This window comes from Mesoplodon densirostris, chromosome 19 (assembly GCF_025265405.1).
Source record: "Mesoplodon densirostris isolate mMesDen1 chromosome 19, mMesDen1 primary haplotype, whole genome shotgun sequence".
Lineage (NCBI taxonomy): Eukaryota > Metazoa > Chordata > Mammalia > Artiodactyla > Ziphiidae > Mesoplodon > Mesoplodon densirostris.
In genome coordinates, this window is record NC_082679.1 from 59,095,328 (window position 1) to 59,112,507 (window position 17,180).

The 17,180-nt window shown below is 42.3% G+C and overlaps 1 protein-coding gene across 1 annotated transcript in view; it reads left to right on the forward strand.

Annotated features, from left to right (window-relative positions):
* GAN (gigaxonin) overlaps window positions 1-17,180 on the forward strand; it is a 66,455-nt gene that overhangs the window by 25,217 nt on the left and 24,058 nt on the right. Inside the window, exons 2-3 of the mRNA XM_060084607.1 lie at window positions 13,072-13,186; window positions 15,468-15,818. Of these exons, the coding sequence (XP_059940590.1) occupies window positions 13,072-13,186; window positions 15,468-15,818 (466 nt within the window). The remainder of the gene's footprint in view (window positions 1-13,071; window positions 13,187-15,467; window positions 15,819-17,180) is intronic.

Here is a 17,180-nt window from a genome sequence, read left to right on the forward strand (position 1 = left end):
GAAGGGGGAACTTCCCTGGTGGTCCAGTGGTTAAGACTCCGTGCTTCCAATGCAGGGAGTGGGGGTAAGGTCCCTGGTCGGGGAACTAAGATCCTGCGTGCCCCACGCGAGGCCAAAAAAAAAAAGTCTTATAAAAATATTGAATCACTATGTTGTACTCCTGAAACTAATATTGTAAATCAACTATACTTCAATTAAAAAATTTTAAAAATAGAAAGAAATGAAAGAAGGAAGTAACTGCAAATGACAGCAGGCTGTGAAGCAAGACAGTTTCACAGCAGGTCTGAGTGACTTAGTGTCTAAGATGGATAAGGACTAATGGCCAACTTTCGCTATATTCCTGACGGACAGATGGATATCAGCTTCCTGAGACGTCACCTGCAGGCTGGTGATGGTCTGTGAATTGTCACCCGGCCCTGATAATATAAGTACACACGGAGAGTAAGAGTTAGAAACTCTTGTAGCAGTTTGACAGAATAATTTTATGTCCGTTGAATCTAATGGTAAAAGAGTTGGGGCCACAGGAATTCCCTGGCGGTCCAGTGGTTGGGACTCTGCACTTTCATTGCTGTGGCCCAGGTTCAATCCCTGGTCAGCGCAACCAAAAATATATATATATATATATATATATTTTAAAGAATTGGGGCCTGTATTTTATGGCTTTTAAATTTTGTTTTTTAATAACTCATTCATTTTTTTTTTTTTTTTTTGCGTTACGCGGGCCTCTCACTGTTGTAGCCTCTCCCGTTGCGGAGCACAGGCTCCGGACACGCAGGCTCAGCGGCCATGGCTCACGGGCCCAGCCTCTCCGCGGCATGTGGGATCCTCCCGGACCGGGGCACGAACCCGTGTCCCCTGCATCGGCAGGCGGACTCTCAACCACTGCGCCGCTAGGGAAGCCCACTCATTCATTTTTTATTAAGGTATAATTGACATAGAACATTATATTAGTTTCAGGATGTACAACATAATGATTTAATATTTGTGTATATTACAGAAGAGTCACCAAAATAAGTCTAGTTAACATCTGTCACCACATTTTTTTCTTATGGTGAGAACTTTTAAGATCTGCTCTCTTAGCAACTTTCAGGTATTCAGTACAGTATTGTTAACTAGGCACCATGCCGTACACTTCATCCCCATTACATTTTTATCATATTTTACAAAAGATTCATCTGAGATGGGTTAGAAATACAAAAACACACATGGATAATTTGAGAAGCATCACTTAACCCCTTGCTACTCAGAGAGGTTCGGAGGGGTCTGCATCACTGAGACTGTTACCAATGCAGAAACTCAGCTCCCACCACGGACCTTCTGAAAGCTTGAGAAGCTCTGTGCTTCAGACCTTTCTACATTGGATGCATGAAACTATTAGGAAGTTCTTCCTCGTATTGATTCTAGCTCTCCTTCACTGTACCTGAGATCCTGCAGGAAAAATATCTCCTGTGACAGCTCTTCAGATATTTAAAGACTGCTGTTAATTCAAAAACGTATTTTACAAATCATTATTGAACATCTATTCTTTGTAAACTGACAGGCTACACTGTAGGGTTATAGTGATGAAGAGGACTCTGACCCCAAGGAACTTGAGGTTAATAAAGGAGAGAGGAAATGGGCTTTGTACATAAATACCATCATACAAGACAGAACCTGATGATCCCACAAGATCGAGCGCCGGGGAAATTGATAACATGAGGAACTCTTTTCACCCGCAGGGCAGTGAGGGCGGAGGTGGAGCCTGGGGCAGGGCGGGGGAAGGGGAGCCACTGCCAGGCCGGCATTAGTACAGCTCCTGAGAAGATGGCAGGAACTGGACATGCGCAGACGGCATGAGGGAGAGATCAGAAGTGGGACCGAAAGATGGGAAGCTTGGGATCTGAATTTAAACCATAATCAAAATAAGGTTTTATCAAAGTTGAGTTATTTGTAGTGAGGTGGATGGACCTAGAGTCTGTCATACAGAGTGAAGTAAGTCAAAAGGAGAAAAACAAATACCGTGTGCTAACACATATATATGGAATCTAAAATTAAAAAAAATGGTCATGAAGAACCTAGGGGCAAGACGGGAGTAAAGACACAGACCTACTAGAAAATGGACTTGAGGACATGGGGAGGGGGAAGGGTAAGCTGGGACAAAGTGAGAGAGTGGCATGGACATATATACACTACCAAACGTAAAATAGATAGCTAGTGGGAAGCAGCCGCATAGCACAGGGAGATCAGCTCGGTGCTTTGTGACCACCTAGAGGGGTGGGATAGGGAGGGTGGGAGGGAGGGAGATGCAAGAAGGGAGACATATGGGAACATATATATGTGTATAACTGATTCACTTTGTTATAAAGCAGAAGGTAACACCATTGTAAAGCAATTATACTCCAATAAAGATGTTTACAAATAAATAAATAAACTTATCAAAGGCAAAAAAAAATAAATAAGGTTTTATAATTTAACCCTCAGATATTTAGAGACTTGAAGAGTACAATGATTCATTTTTCATGGGCTTTAAAAAGGGTCAGACTTTATGGATCTGAAATGGTCAATGCTCATATTTAAAGGAGTCTTTTTTTCGGTCCTCTTAGCCATTGTCTGTACCCTGCCATCTGCTGAAGGAAAACCATACTCTTTAAAAGGAAACACTTTTCATTGGGAAAACATGAGATAGTACAGTTGATCCATGAACAACATGGGTTTGAACTGCACAGATCCACACATGCACGGATTTTTTTCAATATTGCATGGGTCTACTTATATACAGATTAATTGGGAAAAAAATCCACGTATAAGTGGACCCATACAGTTCAAATCCATGTTTTTCAAGGGTCAACTGTACACGATCTGTGGTTGGTTGAGTCTGTGGGTGAGGATACGGGGGGCGGACTATTAGACTTGTGCATCTGCAGATTTTGGTATCCGTGTGGGTCCTGGAATCAGTCCCTCGAGGATACCAAGAGATGACTGTATAGTCATCTTAAAAAAAAAATCCAGTCGCATGGTTGAAAAATAAAAAGGGGGCACACTGCACGGTTTCTTTGTAACCCCTTTCCCCGTCAGCCTGGTCCCCCTCGTCCTGCACTGTCCACAGCCCGTGGGCAGGCGCAGCCAGCTCTTGTTTGAACAACTTGAATTCTAGGTGGTGCCCCTCTATCTGAACATGTTTTAGAGCTACTGCCTTTAAATAGGTGCAAGACTCTGTCTATATCTAGTCAGGAGAAAGAGACCACATAGTAATTTGAACAAGGACAGCTTAATATAAAGAATTTTTAACTGCAGCAAGAGATTAGAGTAATAAGGGATTGGCTACTAAGAAGTAAACTCTAAAAATTAAAGGAGTAGCTGGTGTACCCAGGGCTGAGATCCAGACTTTATTGGACGGCACACAGCCACAGCTCACCTCATGGCAGAGAAACCACACTGGTGGAATTTGGTTGAAATCAGCCCTCTGGAACCTGCCAGAAATCTGTCCTTTAAGGTATCTGGGAAATCTGTTCACAGGGAGGTGTCTCCCCAGAAACAGTTGACTGCAAAACTGCCTCTGGGAGTTCCAGGGAAAGCTGCAGGGTGCTGCTGGCAGCTGTGCACTGCGGGAGCCTATCCAGCTGCAGGACCAGAGCCCGGCAGCAAAACTCTCTCCTCCTGCAGTGTCTTTCCAGCACCCTCCACTGAGAAGCTTAACATCATGCCAGTTAATGCAGAAAAACTGTTGGAAAGGCTCAGAGCCATTTTCACAGAGCACGCGAAAAGGGTGGACTTGGAGCTGAGAGGCAATATGTTGATAACCAGCACGGTAACTAAGAAATACAAATAGTCATGACATCCTGAGTGAAACATTCCTGGAGGACGTGTCTGCATACGATAGATTTCAGAGCCAAATATTAATGATTTAGGTGTTATTCTTACTACTTACGTTATTTTTCTCTCTTGACTGAGAATTGACTGAAGATTTTTTCTTCACTTTTAGTAAAAGTGTCAGTCATATAGGTACACCTAGGGTGCAGTAAGCAGAAAAGAAATGCCTTTTGAGTAAAATTATTAGTTCTATAGAAACTGTAGAGGTAGGAATAGCAGATACGGAATATAGGGGGGAAACAAAGTTGTCTAAAACATATGTTATATATTCCATCAGTTTTGCCCTCCTAAGGCCTGCCAAGGCATCCTGCTGTACCAGAATGAACCAGCTTTCCTTCTGCTGGCGCAGAGCTCTTACCCTAGGGTCATCCTTCACCATTCCTTTCCCTGCTTTTCTGTGTTGGATCATGTCTTTTTTTAGTCCAGAATCTTCCTCTTTGTTTGTTGGGGCAGTTTTTCCAACAGCATTCTGAGAAGGGCTGCATGGAAGATCAATTGTTTTGAGAGTTTATATAGCTGAAAATGTCTATTCTGTCCTGATATTTGATGAGTAGTTTGGCTGGCTATAAAAATCTAGGTTGAAAATAATTTTCCTTCAGAATTTTGAAGTCATTTCCACACTACTATTAAAGTTCCATTTGGAAGTACGAAGCCGTTCTGATACCCATTCCTTTCTGTGTAACCTATTTTTCTTTCTGGAAGCTTATACGAATTTTTCTGTTTCCAGTATTCTGAAGTGTTATGATGACATGCCTCGGAAAAGCGTATTTTTATCCCTTGTTATGAGCATTTACTTGATAATATTCTCTCTTTTTTTTTTTTTTTGCATGGACATTCCTGTTTTTCAGATGTTCAACCTTCCGGATTGATCTTCCAGTTTTCTTACCTTGTATCTCCTATTTTCTACCTTTGTCTTTTTTGCTTTCTATTTTCTACCTTTGTCTTTTTTGCTTTCTTGGGAGACTTGAGGTCTACAACTTCTACGACTTGAAGTCTACAAGTCTGTGACTTCTACAACTTTTTTTTTTTTTTCTCCCTATAAAGTTTTTTTTTTTTTTTTTTTACAAATTTAATCAGTTATACATATACATATGTTCCCATATCCCCTCCCTTTTGCGTCTCCCTCCCACCCTCCCTATCCCACCCCTCCAGGCGGTCACAAAGAACCAAGCTGATCTCCCTGTGCTATGCGGCTGCTTCCCACTAGCTATCTACCTTACGTTTGGTAGTGTATATATGTCCATGCCGCTCTTTCACTTTGTCACAGCTTACCCTTCCCCCTCCCCATATCCTCAAGTCCATGCTCTAGTAGGTCTGTGTCTTTATTCCTGTCTTACCCCTATGTTCTTCATGACATTTTTTTCTTAAATTCCATATATATGTGTCAGCATACAGTATTTGTCTTTCTCTTTCTGACTTACTTCACTCTGTATGACAGACTCTAGGTCCATCCACCTCATTACAAATAGCTCAATTTCATTTCTTTTTATGGCTGAGTAACATTCCATTGTATATATGTGCCACATCTTCTTTATCCATTCATCCGATGATGGACACTTAGGTTGTTTCCATCTCCGGGCTATTGTAAATAGGGCTGCTATGAACATTTTGGTACATGTCTCTTTTTGAATTATGGTTTTCTCAGGGTATATGCCCAGTAGTGGGATTGCTGGGTCATATGGTAGTTCTATTTGTAGTTTTTTAAGGAACCTCCATACCGTTCTCCATAGTGGCTGTACCAATTCACATTCCCACCAGCAGTGCAAGAGTGTTCCCTTTTTTCCACACCCTCTCCAGCATTTATTGTTTCTAGATTTTTTGATGATGGCCATTCTGACTGGTGTGAGATGATATCTCATTGTAGTTTTGATTTGCATTTCTCTAATGAGTAAAGATGTTGAGGATCCTTTCATGTGTTTGTTGGCTGTCTGTATATCTTTTGTGGAGAAATGTCTATTTAGGTCTTCTGCCCATTTTTGGATTGGGTTGTTTGTTTTTTTGCTATTGAGCTGCATGAGCTGCTTATAAATTTTGGAGATTAATCCTTTGTCAGTTGCTTCATTTGCAAATATTTTCTCCCATTCTGAGGGTTGTCTTTTCGTCTTGTTTATGGTTTCCTTTGCTGTGCAAAAGCTTTGAAGTTTCATTAGGTCCCATGTGTTTATTTTTGTCTTTATTTCCATTTCTCTAGGAGGTGGGTCAAAAAGGATCTTGCTGTGATTTATGTCATAGAGTGTTCTGCCTATGTTTTCCTCTAGGAGTTTGATAGTGTCTGGCCTTACATTTAGGTCTTTAATCCATTTTGAGCTAATTTTTGTGTATGGTGTTAGGGAGTGATCTAATCTCATACTTTTACATGTCCCTGTCCAGTTTTCCCAGCACCACTTATTGAAGAGACTGTCCTTTCTCCACTGTACATTCCTGCCTCCTTTATCAAAGATAAGGTAACCATATGTCCGTGGGTTTATCTCTGGGCTTTCTATCCTGTTCCATTGATCTATCTTTCTGTTTTTGTGCCAGTACCATACTGTCTTGATTACTGTAGCTTTGTAGTATAGTCTGAAGTCAGGGAGCCTGATTCCTCCAGCTCCGTTTTTCGTTCTCAAGATTGCTTTGGCTATTCGGGGTCTTTTGTGTTTCCATACAGATTGTGAAATTTTTTGTTCTAGTTCTGTGAAAAATGCCATTGGTAGTTTGATAGGGATTGCATTGAATCTGTAGATTGCTTTGGGTAGTAGAGTCATTTTCACAATGTTGATTCTTCCAATCCAAGAACATGGTACATCTCTCCATCTATTTGTATCATCTTTAATTTCTTTCATCAGTGTCTTATAATTTTCTGCATACAGGTCTTTTGTCTCCTTAGGTAGGTTTATTCCTAGATATTTTATTCTTTTTGTTGCAATGGTAAATGGGAGTGTTTCCTTGATTTCACTTTCAGATTTTTCATCATTAGTATATAGGAATGCCAGAGATTTCTGTGCATTAATTTTGTATCCTGCAACTTTACCAAATTCATTGATTAGCTCTAGTAGTTTTCTGGTAGCATCTTTAGGATTCTCTATGTATAGTATCATGTCATCTGCAAACAGTGACAGCTTTACTTCTTCTTTTCCCATTTGGATTCCTTTTATTTCCTTTTCTTCTCTGATTGCTGTGGCTAAAACTTCCAAAACTATGTTGAATAAGAGTGGTGAGAGTGGGCAACCTTGTCTTGTTCCTGATCTTAGTGGAAATGGTTTCAGTTTTTCACCATTGAGGACGATGCTGGCTGTGGGTTTGTCATATATGGCCTTTATTATGTTGAGGAAAGTTCCCTCTATGCCTACTTTCTGCAGGGTTTTTATCATAAATGGGTGTTGAATTTTGTCAAAAGCTTTCTCTGCATCTATTGAGATGATCATATGGTTTTTCTCCTTCAGTTTGTTAATATGGTGTATCACATTGATTGATTTGCGTATATTGAAGAATCCTTGCATTCCTGGAATAAACCCCACTTGATCATGGTGTATGATCCTTTTAATGTGCTGTTGGACTCTGTTTGCTAGTATTTTGTTGAGAATTTTTACATCTATGTTCATCAGTGATATTGGCCTGTAGTTTTCTTTCTTTGTGACATCCTTGTCTGGTTTTGGTATCAAGGTGATGGTGGCCTCGTAGAATGAGTTTGGGAGTGTTCCTCCCTCTGCTATATTTTGGAAGAGTTTGAGAAGGATAGGTGTTAGCTCTTCTCTAAATGCTTGATAGAATTCGCCTGTGAAGCCGTCTGGTCCTGGGCTTTTGTTTGTTGGAAGATTTTTAATCACAGTTTCAATTTCAGTGCTTGTGATTGGTCTGTTCATATTTTCTATTTCTTCCTGATTCAGTCTTGGCAGGTTGTGCATTTCTAAGAATTTGTCCATTTCTTCCAGGTTGTCCATTTTATTGGCATAGAGTTGCTTATAGTAATCTCTCATGATCTTTTGTATTTCTGCAGTGTCAGTTGTTACTTCTCCTTTTTCATTTCTAATTCTATTGATTTGAGTCTTCTCCCTTTTTTTCTTGATGAGTCTGGCTAATGGTTTATCAATTTTGTTTATCTTCTCAAAGAACCAGCTTTTAGTTTTATTGATCTTTGCTATCGTTTCCTTCATTTCTTTTTCATTTATTTCTGATCTGATTTTTATGATTTCTTTCCTTCTGCTAACTTTGGGATGTTTTTGTTCTTCTTTCTCTAATTGCTTTAGGTGCAAGGTTAGGTTGTTTATTCGAGATATTTCCTGTTTCTTAAGGTGGGATTGTATTGCCATAAACTTCCCTCTTAGAACTGCTTTTGCTGCATCCCATAGGTTTTGGGTCGTCGTGTCTCCATTGTCATTTGTTTCTAGGTATTGTTTAATTTCCTCTTTGATTTCTTCAGTGATCACTTCGTTATTAAGTAGTGTATTGTTTAGCCTCCATGTGTTTGTATGTTTTACAGCTCTTTTCCTGTAATTGATATCTAGTCTCATAGCATTGTGGTCGGAAAAGATACTTGATACAATTTCAATTTTCTTAAATTTACCAAGGCTTGATTTGTGACCCAAGATATGATCTATCCTGGAGAATGTTCCATGAGCACTTGAGAAAAATGTGTATTCTGTTGTTTTTGGATGGAATGTCCTATAAATATCAATTAAGTCCATCTTGTTTAATGTATCATTTAAAGCTTGTGTTTCCTTATTTATTTTCATTTTGGATGACCTGTCCATTGGTGAAAGTGGGGTGTTAAAGTCCCCTACTATGATTGTGTTACTGTCGATTTCTCCTTTTATGGCTGTTAATATTTCCCTTATGTATTGAGGTGCTCCTATGTTTGGTGCATAAATATTTACAATTGTTATATCTTCTTCTTGGATTGATCCCTTGATCATCATGTAGTGTCCTTCTTTGTCTCTTCTAGTAGTCTTTATTTTAAAGTCTATTTTGTCTGATATGAGAATTGCTACTCCAGCTTTCTTTTGGTTTCCATTTGCATGGAATATCTTTTTCCATCCCCTTACTTTCAGTCTGTATGTGTCTCTAAGTCTGAAGTGGGTCTCTTGTAGACAGCATATATATGGGTCTTGTTTTTGTATCCATTCAGCCAGTCTGTGTCTTTTGGTGGGAGCATTTAGTCCATTTACATTTAAGGTAATTATTGATATGTATGTTCCTATTCCCATTTTCTTAATTGTTTTGGGTTTGTTATTGTAGTTCTTTTCCTTCTGTTGTGTTTCTTGCCTAGAGAAGTTCCTTTAGCATTTGTTGTAAAGCTGGTTTGGTGGTGCTGAACTCTCTCAGCTTTTGCTTGTCTGTAAAGGTTTTAATTTCTCCATCAAATCTGAATGAGATCCTTGCTGGGTAGAGTAATCTTGGTTGCAGGTTTTTCTCCTTCATCACTTTAAGTATGTCCTGCCACTCCCTTCTGGCTTGTAGAGTTTCTGCTGAGAGATCAGCTGTTATCCTGATGGGGATTCCCTTGTGTGTTATTTGTTGTTTTTGCCTTGCTGCTTTTAATATGATTTCTTTGTGTTTAATTTTTGACAGTTTGATTAATATGTGTCTTGGTGTATTTCTCCTTGGATTTATTCTGTATGGGACTCTCTGTGCCTCCTGGACTTGATTAACTATTTCCTTTCCCATATTAGGGAAGTTTTCAACTATAATCTCTTCAAATATTTTCTCAGTCCCTTTCTTTTTCTCTTCTTCTTCTGGAACCCCTATAATTCGAATGTTGGTGCATTTAATGTTGTCCCAGAGGTCTCTGAGACTGTCCTCTGTTCTTTTCATTCTTTTTTCTTTATTTTGCTGTGCAGCAGTTATTTCCACTATTTTATCTTCCACCTCACTTATCCGTTCTTCTGCCTCAGTTATTCTGCTATTGATCCCATCTAGAGTATTTTTTATTTCATTTATTGTGTTTTTAATCGATGCTTGATTCGTCTTTAGTTCTTCTAGGTCCTTATTAACTGTTTCTTGCATTTTGTCTATTCTATTTCCAAGATTTTGGATCATCTTTACCATCATTATTCTGAATTCTTTTTCAGATAGACTGCCTATTACCTCTTCATTTGTTAGGTCTGGTGGGTTTTTATCTTGCTCCTTCTCCTGCTGTGTGTTTTTCTGTCTTCTCATTTTGCTTATGTTACTGTGTTTGGGGTCTCCTTTTTGCAGGCTGCAGGTTCGTAGTTCCCGTTGTTTTTGGTGTCTGTCCCCAGTGGCTAAGGTTGGTTTAGTGGGTTGTGTAGGCTTCTTGGTGGAGGGGACTACTGCCTGTGTTCTGGTGGATGAGGCTGGATCTTGTCTTTCTGGTGGGCAGGTCCACGTCTGGTGGTGTGTTTTGGGGTGTTTGCGGACTTTTTATGATTTGAGGCAGCCTCTCTGCTAATGGGTGGCGTTGTGTTCCTGTCTTGCTAGTTGTTTGGCATAGGGTGTCCAGCACTGTAGCTTGCTGGTCGTTGAGTGAAGCTGGGTGCTGGTGTTGAGATGGAGATCTCTGGAAGATTTTCGCCGTTTGATATTATGTGGAGCTGGGAGGTCTCTTGTGGACCAGTGTCCTGAAGTTCGCTCTCCCACCTCAGAGGCACAGCACTGACTCCTGGCTCCTCAATTTGGGATGATTTGTTGTCTATTCATGTATTCCACAGATGCAGGGTACATGAAGTTGATTGTGGAGCTTTAATCCGCTGCTTCTGAGGCTGCTGGGAGAGGTTTCCCTTTCTCTTCTTTGTTCTCACAGCTCCTGGGTCTCAGCTTTGGATTTGGCCCCGCCTCTGCGTGTAGGTCGCCGGAGGGCGTCTGTTCTTCGCTCAGACAGGACAGGGTTAAAGGAGCAGCCTCTTCGGGGACTCTGGCTCACTCAGGCCGGGCGGGAGGGAGGGGCACGGAGTGCGGGGCGAGCCTGCAGCGGCAGAGGTCGGCGTGACGTTGCACCAGCCCGAGGCGCGCCGTGCGTTCTCCCAGGGAAGCCGCCCCTGGATCCCGGGACCCCGGCAGTGGCGGGCTGCACAGGCTCCCGGAAGGGCGGTGTGGACAGTGACCTGCGCTCGCACACAGGCTTCTTGGCGGCGGCAGCAGCAGCCCCAGCGTCCCACGCCCGTCTCTGGGCTCCGCGCTTTCAGCCGCGACTCGCACCCGTCTCTGGAGCTCCTTTACGCGGCGCTCTTAATCCCCTCTCCTCGCGCACCAGGAAACCAAGAGGGAAGAAAAAGTCTCCTGCCTCTTCGGCAGCTCCAGAGTTTTCCCGGACTCCCTCCCGGCTAGCTGTGGCACATTAGCCCCCTTCAGGCTGAGTTCTTGCCGCCAGCCCCAGTCCTCTCCCTGCGCTCTGACCGAAGCCCCTTCTACAACTTTTAATTTTGACATTACATTAAAAAAAATTTTTTGTGTGTGTTCTTTAAAATGTTGTTGTTGTTCTCTGAATGTTCCCTTTTAGAGAATCCTATTTTTGTTTCATGAGCACAACATCCTCTCTTTTCTCTCTGGGAATGTTAATGAGAGGTTTTCTTTTTTCCTTGACTTTTCATCTTGCGTGATCTGTACTTTCTCCAAGTTGACTTTTTTTCTGCTGGTTTTGGTTTCTGTCTTTCTTCTTTGTTAGGCATCTGTTGAGTTGCTCAGTTTTAAGAGTGGGGCTCTAAAGCAGAGCTTCTTAACCCATGTGCCCCCCCAAAAAAAAGAGATGTCACAATGTGTGAAGATAATGATGGTGTCAGCCCTCCAAGTGGCAGGGCAGCATCTGGGGCGGCTGAATCCACCTGGCCCTGCACACGGCCTCATCTGTTTACCCCAGGGTCATATTACATTTTCTGCATGTGGTGTGAAGTGAAGAAGTTTCAGAAGTGCTCCGCACAGTGTGTGGGAAGCTCAGATCCCATAGGTTGGCTTAGTGACAGTGGGTTTCATTGTTGCACGGTCCACCTGGGTCATTTTCTTGAGGCAGATCTGTGCCCATATCTTTAGATCTTTCCTTTGGGGCTGATCAAATCCTCCAGAAGAGTCATCAGGTTCTCACCTGGAGGATGTAGGTCTAGCTTTCAGTAATTTTAGGAGCAAAATTGAGAAAAAAGACTGATGATCTCAGCATTCAATATGTAAACACTCTCTTGACTCTCTCAGTTTTTGGTGCAGTGCACCTACCCTCAGATGTGCCTGCTACCCCCCTGTCCAGAGACGCCCCCTCCATCTCACACTCTTCAGAGCACGTCGCTTATCTTCCACTGGAGCTGGGGAGCCTTACTAAACAGGGCAGAGGAGTCGTGTATCTATGTGGAGTAAGGATCTGGGAACTCACCTATTTCCTAAGACTTTGTCAGTCTCTTCTTCTGTAATTAGCTCATCCTTCACCCCTCCTTCCACAGCTTCCTCATCCTACCAATTCCGAGCCTTGGGGGGGGGGTACTTAAACGCAACTTAGGTTGTGTCTGAGCTTCCCTCGCTGCTAAATTAGGAATATCTTTTAGATCTTGAGTAAAGTACCTGTTCTTAAGGCACAGAAAGTGTTGACTGTGAAAAATTATTCTTCACATTGTTCATCACCTTAAAAAAAAGTGTCAAGTCTGCCAAAGGTTTGATATCAAGAAGATAATAAAAAACGCCTACACCTCAATATGAGGAGGGTGATTAGCTCAGTTAAAAGTGAGACTTGAGGGACTTCCCTGATGGTGCAGTGGTTAAGAATCTGCCTGCCAATGCAGAGGACACGGGTTCGAGCTCTGGTCCGGGAAGATCCCACGTGCGGCGGAGCTACTAAGCCTGTGCGCCACAACTACTGAGCCCTCGTGCTACAACTACTGAAACCCGCGCATGTAGAGCCTGTGCTCCGCAACAAGAGAAGCCACCACGATGAGAAGCCTGCACACTGCAACGAAGAGTAGCCCCTGCTCGCTGCAACTAGAGAACGCCCGCGTGCAGCAAGACCCAACGCAGCCATAAATAAATGAATGAATGAATGAATGAATAAAAAAGAGAGAGACTTGAACTGAACATGTGTTTCTGTTTTGTTTGTTTTTTTTTAAGAGGTAGCACTCTGAATCCTGGAACAAATGCTTTGTAGTTAAAAGTCATAAAAAATATGTTGCTCTAAAGTTAACAAACGAAATGTTTTAGATGTGATTCATATATGGATACGTATCATATACTTTATAGAGTATTTAGTGCGTAAATATTTCTAGCTATTTCTGTTCTTTCATAGAAATTTTACATTTTTTTTCCCTTTCTTAGGACAAAGTTAAACTATAATCCTCCAAAAGATGATGGATCAACCTATAAGATTGAACTTGAAGGGATATCGGTAATGGTTATGAGAGAGATCCTGGATTACATCTTCAGTGGGCAGGTATGATGAGACACACAGGAAGGAGGACTGAGGAGAGGCTCCTCAAGCTCAGGGTGAGGGTCTCCTTCATCCACTCTGTGCCCGAGCAGCACTGTCATCTCCATCTTCTGTCACTGTGTGCTTGACTCGGGTCTCCTGGACATGGCGCCCAAGGGTGTTCTTCCGGGGCTCTGCCCTTGAAAGAAAAGCAGACTAAGTAAGATCTTACCCAAATCCCAGGTTTTGTTTCTACCATCCTGAGCCCCACCTTCCAGTCTGAGACATGAGGAACATGGGATGCTCCCTTCACTGCTGTCTTTTTGTTTTTTAAATCTTAATTGCAGTCTTGCTTTGTACCCACACTATCGGGGAACTCGTTCTGTCTCCACAGCATGGACGTGGGAGCCTCCTTGGGCGGTGGGGATTATTTTGTAGAAATAAAGACTTCGAGATTCACACCAGTGACAGGCACCTGCATTGTACTCATGATGCGTCCGTTCTGTTGCCTCAAGAGGACCAACATCCCTGTTCCCCCGCATTCTTTCTTTCTGATTTCCCTTTAGCCTCTGTACCCATTTATATTTCTGGGGATTTCATGAAAGCCAAGGAAGAAAGTGATCAGTGGCTAGTGGTCCTTTCCCTTTCTTTGCCCTCCTCCACCCCACTACTCCCCTGTTTATAATAGGATAATCTTGGGTGTGAATTAGGAAGAAGTTCATGGGCCTCACATCTCATTACACAGGAGTACATTTTATCTTTACTCCTTTTGAGGGCTCATGTCCTGCTCTCTCCTTTATTCCTTCTTCCTCATTTCTTCTTTCACTTTTCCTTTTGTAAAGGCTCTGTCTCATGCATAAGTATTCTGAGTGTACTGCTTACTTTTCTGTAAATATGTTCATTCTGTCCAGAGTCAAACTCGGTGCTTATCGTCCTCTTTGAAGTTGTTTTATTGCGTTTCATGATGTTATCACTTTCTCTTTTCTCTAAACACTAGGTGGTGGGTGTGTGGAAATAAGGTTATGTGTATGATTCTTAAAAATAAATGAATTTAGGGGCTTCCCTGGTGGCGCAGTGGTTGAGAGTCCACCTGCTGATGCGGGGGACACGGGTTCGTGCCCCGGTCCGGGAAGATCCCACATGCTGTGGGGCGGCTGGGCCCGTGAGCCATGGCCGCTGAGCCTGCGCGTCCGGAGCCTGTGCTCCGCAACGGGAGAGGCCACAACAGTGAGAGGCCCGCGTATCGCCAAAAAAAAAAAAAAAAAAAGTTAAACCAATTTGGGGACAGCCCTTAAAATACTGGCAATGTTCTTTAGCATCACAAAACCAGGCTTAGGTCCAAACTCTTATCTAACTTGTAAAATCAGTTCAGTGGCAGTTATAACAAGTTAGAGGAGTGTATTCACGCTCAGGCTTGCATTGGAAACTTGAAACCCTATTTATCTGTGGTACAGAACGTGCAAATTGTGGTAAAATGTTTCTTGCTGCACTTCACTGTGAAATCTCTCCTTAACGCTTCCTAATGGAGGATAAGTACCCATTCTTTCGGAGAGTCTGGACCGTTCGTGATTGTGACAGTATTTTAGGGGCCTGTTTCTTGATGTTGCCTTACTGTTGCATAGAAAAACCGTGAAGTGGGTGGAGGAAGAAGCATCAATCAAGAAATTGAAGAAAATTAAGGCAAAGTAAATGTTCACAATGTTTTAAAAAAAAATCTTCTTAGGGATTTATTCCAGAAAGTAGCTTTGAGACCAATTTGTATCTTTTGCACCAAGTGCAATGTTTTGTGTTCAGAATGAGGCCCCTCGGGCAGTGTGGCTCTCCCTGTCTTCAAGGGGCCGTGTGGTACCTTCCATGTACCATTTGGCAAAGAGTGAACTTAATATATTTGGAGGCAGGATTTTCATTAGTTCAGGTGCTAACATTTAAAGAAATCACCTTCAGTTTACCATAGAATGCGGAACTTGCCATTTCCTAAGCATTTCAGTCATTTAAGGTTTTTCTCTAAGTATAGAAGCGAGCCCCATGGACAGTTCAGCTTGGCAGGGATATTGGTGGTTCATCTTGGTAAACGAAGGGAAGAGCTGGGAAAAGTTAATCAGCCACGTGCTGCCTGTGTTGTCTGCAGGTGCCTTGGTGCCCTCCGGCTATTCTTGAAAACAAAGCTGAACCATATGAAATTGCCAGTTTTCAATCATCTTTGACCTCTATAAATGGACCTTTCATATGGTCCAGCCTGATAGATTAGTGGTTGGGTTCTAAATATATACATTCAAATATAAACTATCTATGATCATTCTTACAGATCCGGCTGAATGAAGATACTATCCAAGATGTTGTGCAGGCAGCAGACCTGCTCCTGCTGACGGACCTTAAAACTCTCTGCTGTGAGTTCTTAGAAGGCTGCATTGCCGCCGAGAACTGCATCGGAATCCGAGACTTTGCGCTCCACTACTGCCTGCACCACGTGCATTACCTGGCCACGGAATACCTGGAGACTCACTTCCGAGATGTCAGCAGCACAGAGGAATTCCTAGAACTGAGTCCTCAAAAGCTTAAAGAAGTGATTTCTCTTGAGAAGTTAAACGTTGGCAACGAACGATATGTATTTGAAGCAGTCATCCGATGGATAGCACATGATACAGAAATAAGAAAGGTACCCGTACTTTATAGCGTGCTCTGACTTTGCCTTTTCACTTACTTATTCATTTGTTTGATTATTTTTAATCCAAATTCTAGATGTTTTATTTTTCTCCTCCAACTTGAAAAACTGACAAGGTTGTGATCTAAACCATAACCTGGAAAACATCTTCCTATAGCCTCACTAAAGCAGTTTGTTGTTCAGACCAGTCTACCAAAGTCCATGTAACTCATCATATAGCAATGAAAATAGTAATACTTACAAGTCACATGATATCCTTTGAATGTTGTTATTAAGGGAAAAGGGATTTCAAGCTAAGCTGGAGAGTATAGAAATGCACCCTACACTCCTCATCCTAGCTTTCAGCATCCTTCCCTCTACGATGGCGGGCTAACCCCTTCAGGGACTCTGATGCAGGAAGTGGGGTGAGAGAAGGGCACATGGAATTCTGGCAGAGGGCTGAATTCTGGCGCTGGGCTCTCCCTGGAGTGACTGACACCACTGGAGGAGAAAGTGGGAGAACATTCCGGAGCTTTCATGGCAATGAGGTTCCAAATAGGAAGGTTCTAGGAGTGACAGCCTAGGAAGGAAGGGCCTTAGAGAATATCAGGCTTGAGATCCCCATTGTTAATACATTGGGGGAGGGAGCTTTAACCTTTAAATCACAAGGCTTTAAGTCTAATATTTATATACTAGAGGCTAGCTCCAATTACTATATCAAAATAAAGAACTATATTAGGTTTCAGAGTGGCTTTCAGAATGCATAATTGCATTGTTAATTGTTCTTAGTAACTCTTGGCTTACATTTTAATGATTATCTTGTAATTTTTAAATTCTGCAGGCCCATGAGCATGTCCACTTAGAAACCACATTCGTAGCTTCAGCTCCTTAGTACAATTAGTGTTCTGTTTTCCCCATTGGTGGGGTAGATTGGGAAAGGGGATAGAGGAGTTTCCAGCTTGCTGCCACCACTGAAGTATCTTCTCTCTGACCCTCTTCTTGCCTTAAAGTGATGAGGGCATATAAGATGGAGCGGCTGCTGGGAAACAAGAGGCAGTTCCTCATCCTGTGGTTAATCTGAACTTGATGCTGTAAGGACTGTTGGCTTTTATTACTCAGGGTATAAAAGAGTGTACCTTAAAATGACAGTTTCAAAACCCAGAAAAACTAGTCACCTTATGTATGTAGAGTGCTATAGTCAGTTGGTTCAAATCTGATGATTGAGCATGAAAAGTATATCATTCAGGGACTTCCCTGGTGGTCCAGTGGTAAAGAATCTGCCTTCCAGTGCAGGGGACGCGGGTTCGACCCCTGGTCGGAGAACTAAGATCCCACATGCCGCGGGGCAACTAAGCCGCACACCACAGCTACTGAGCT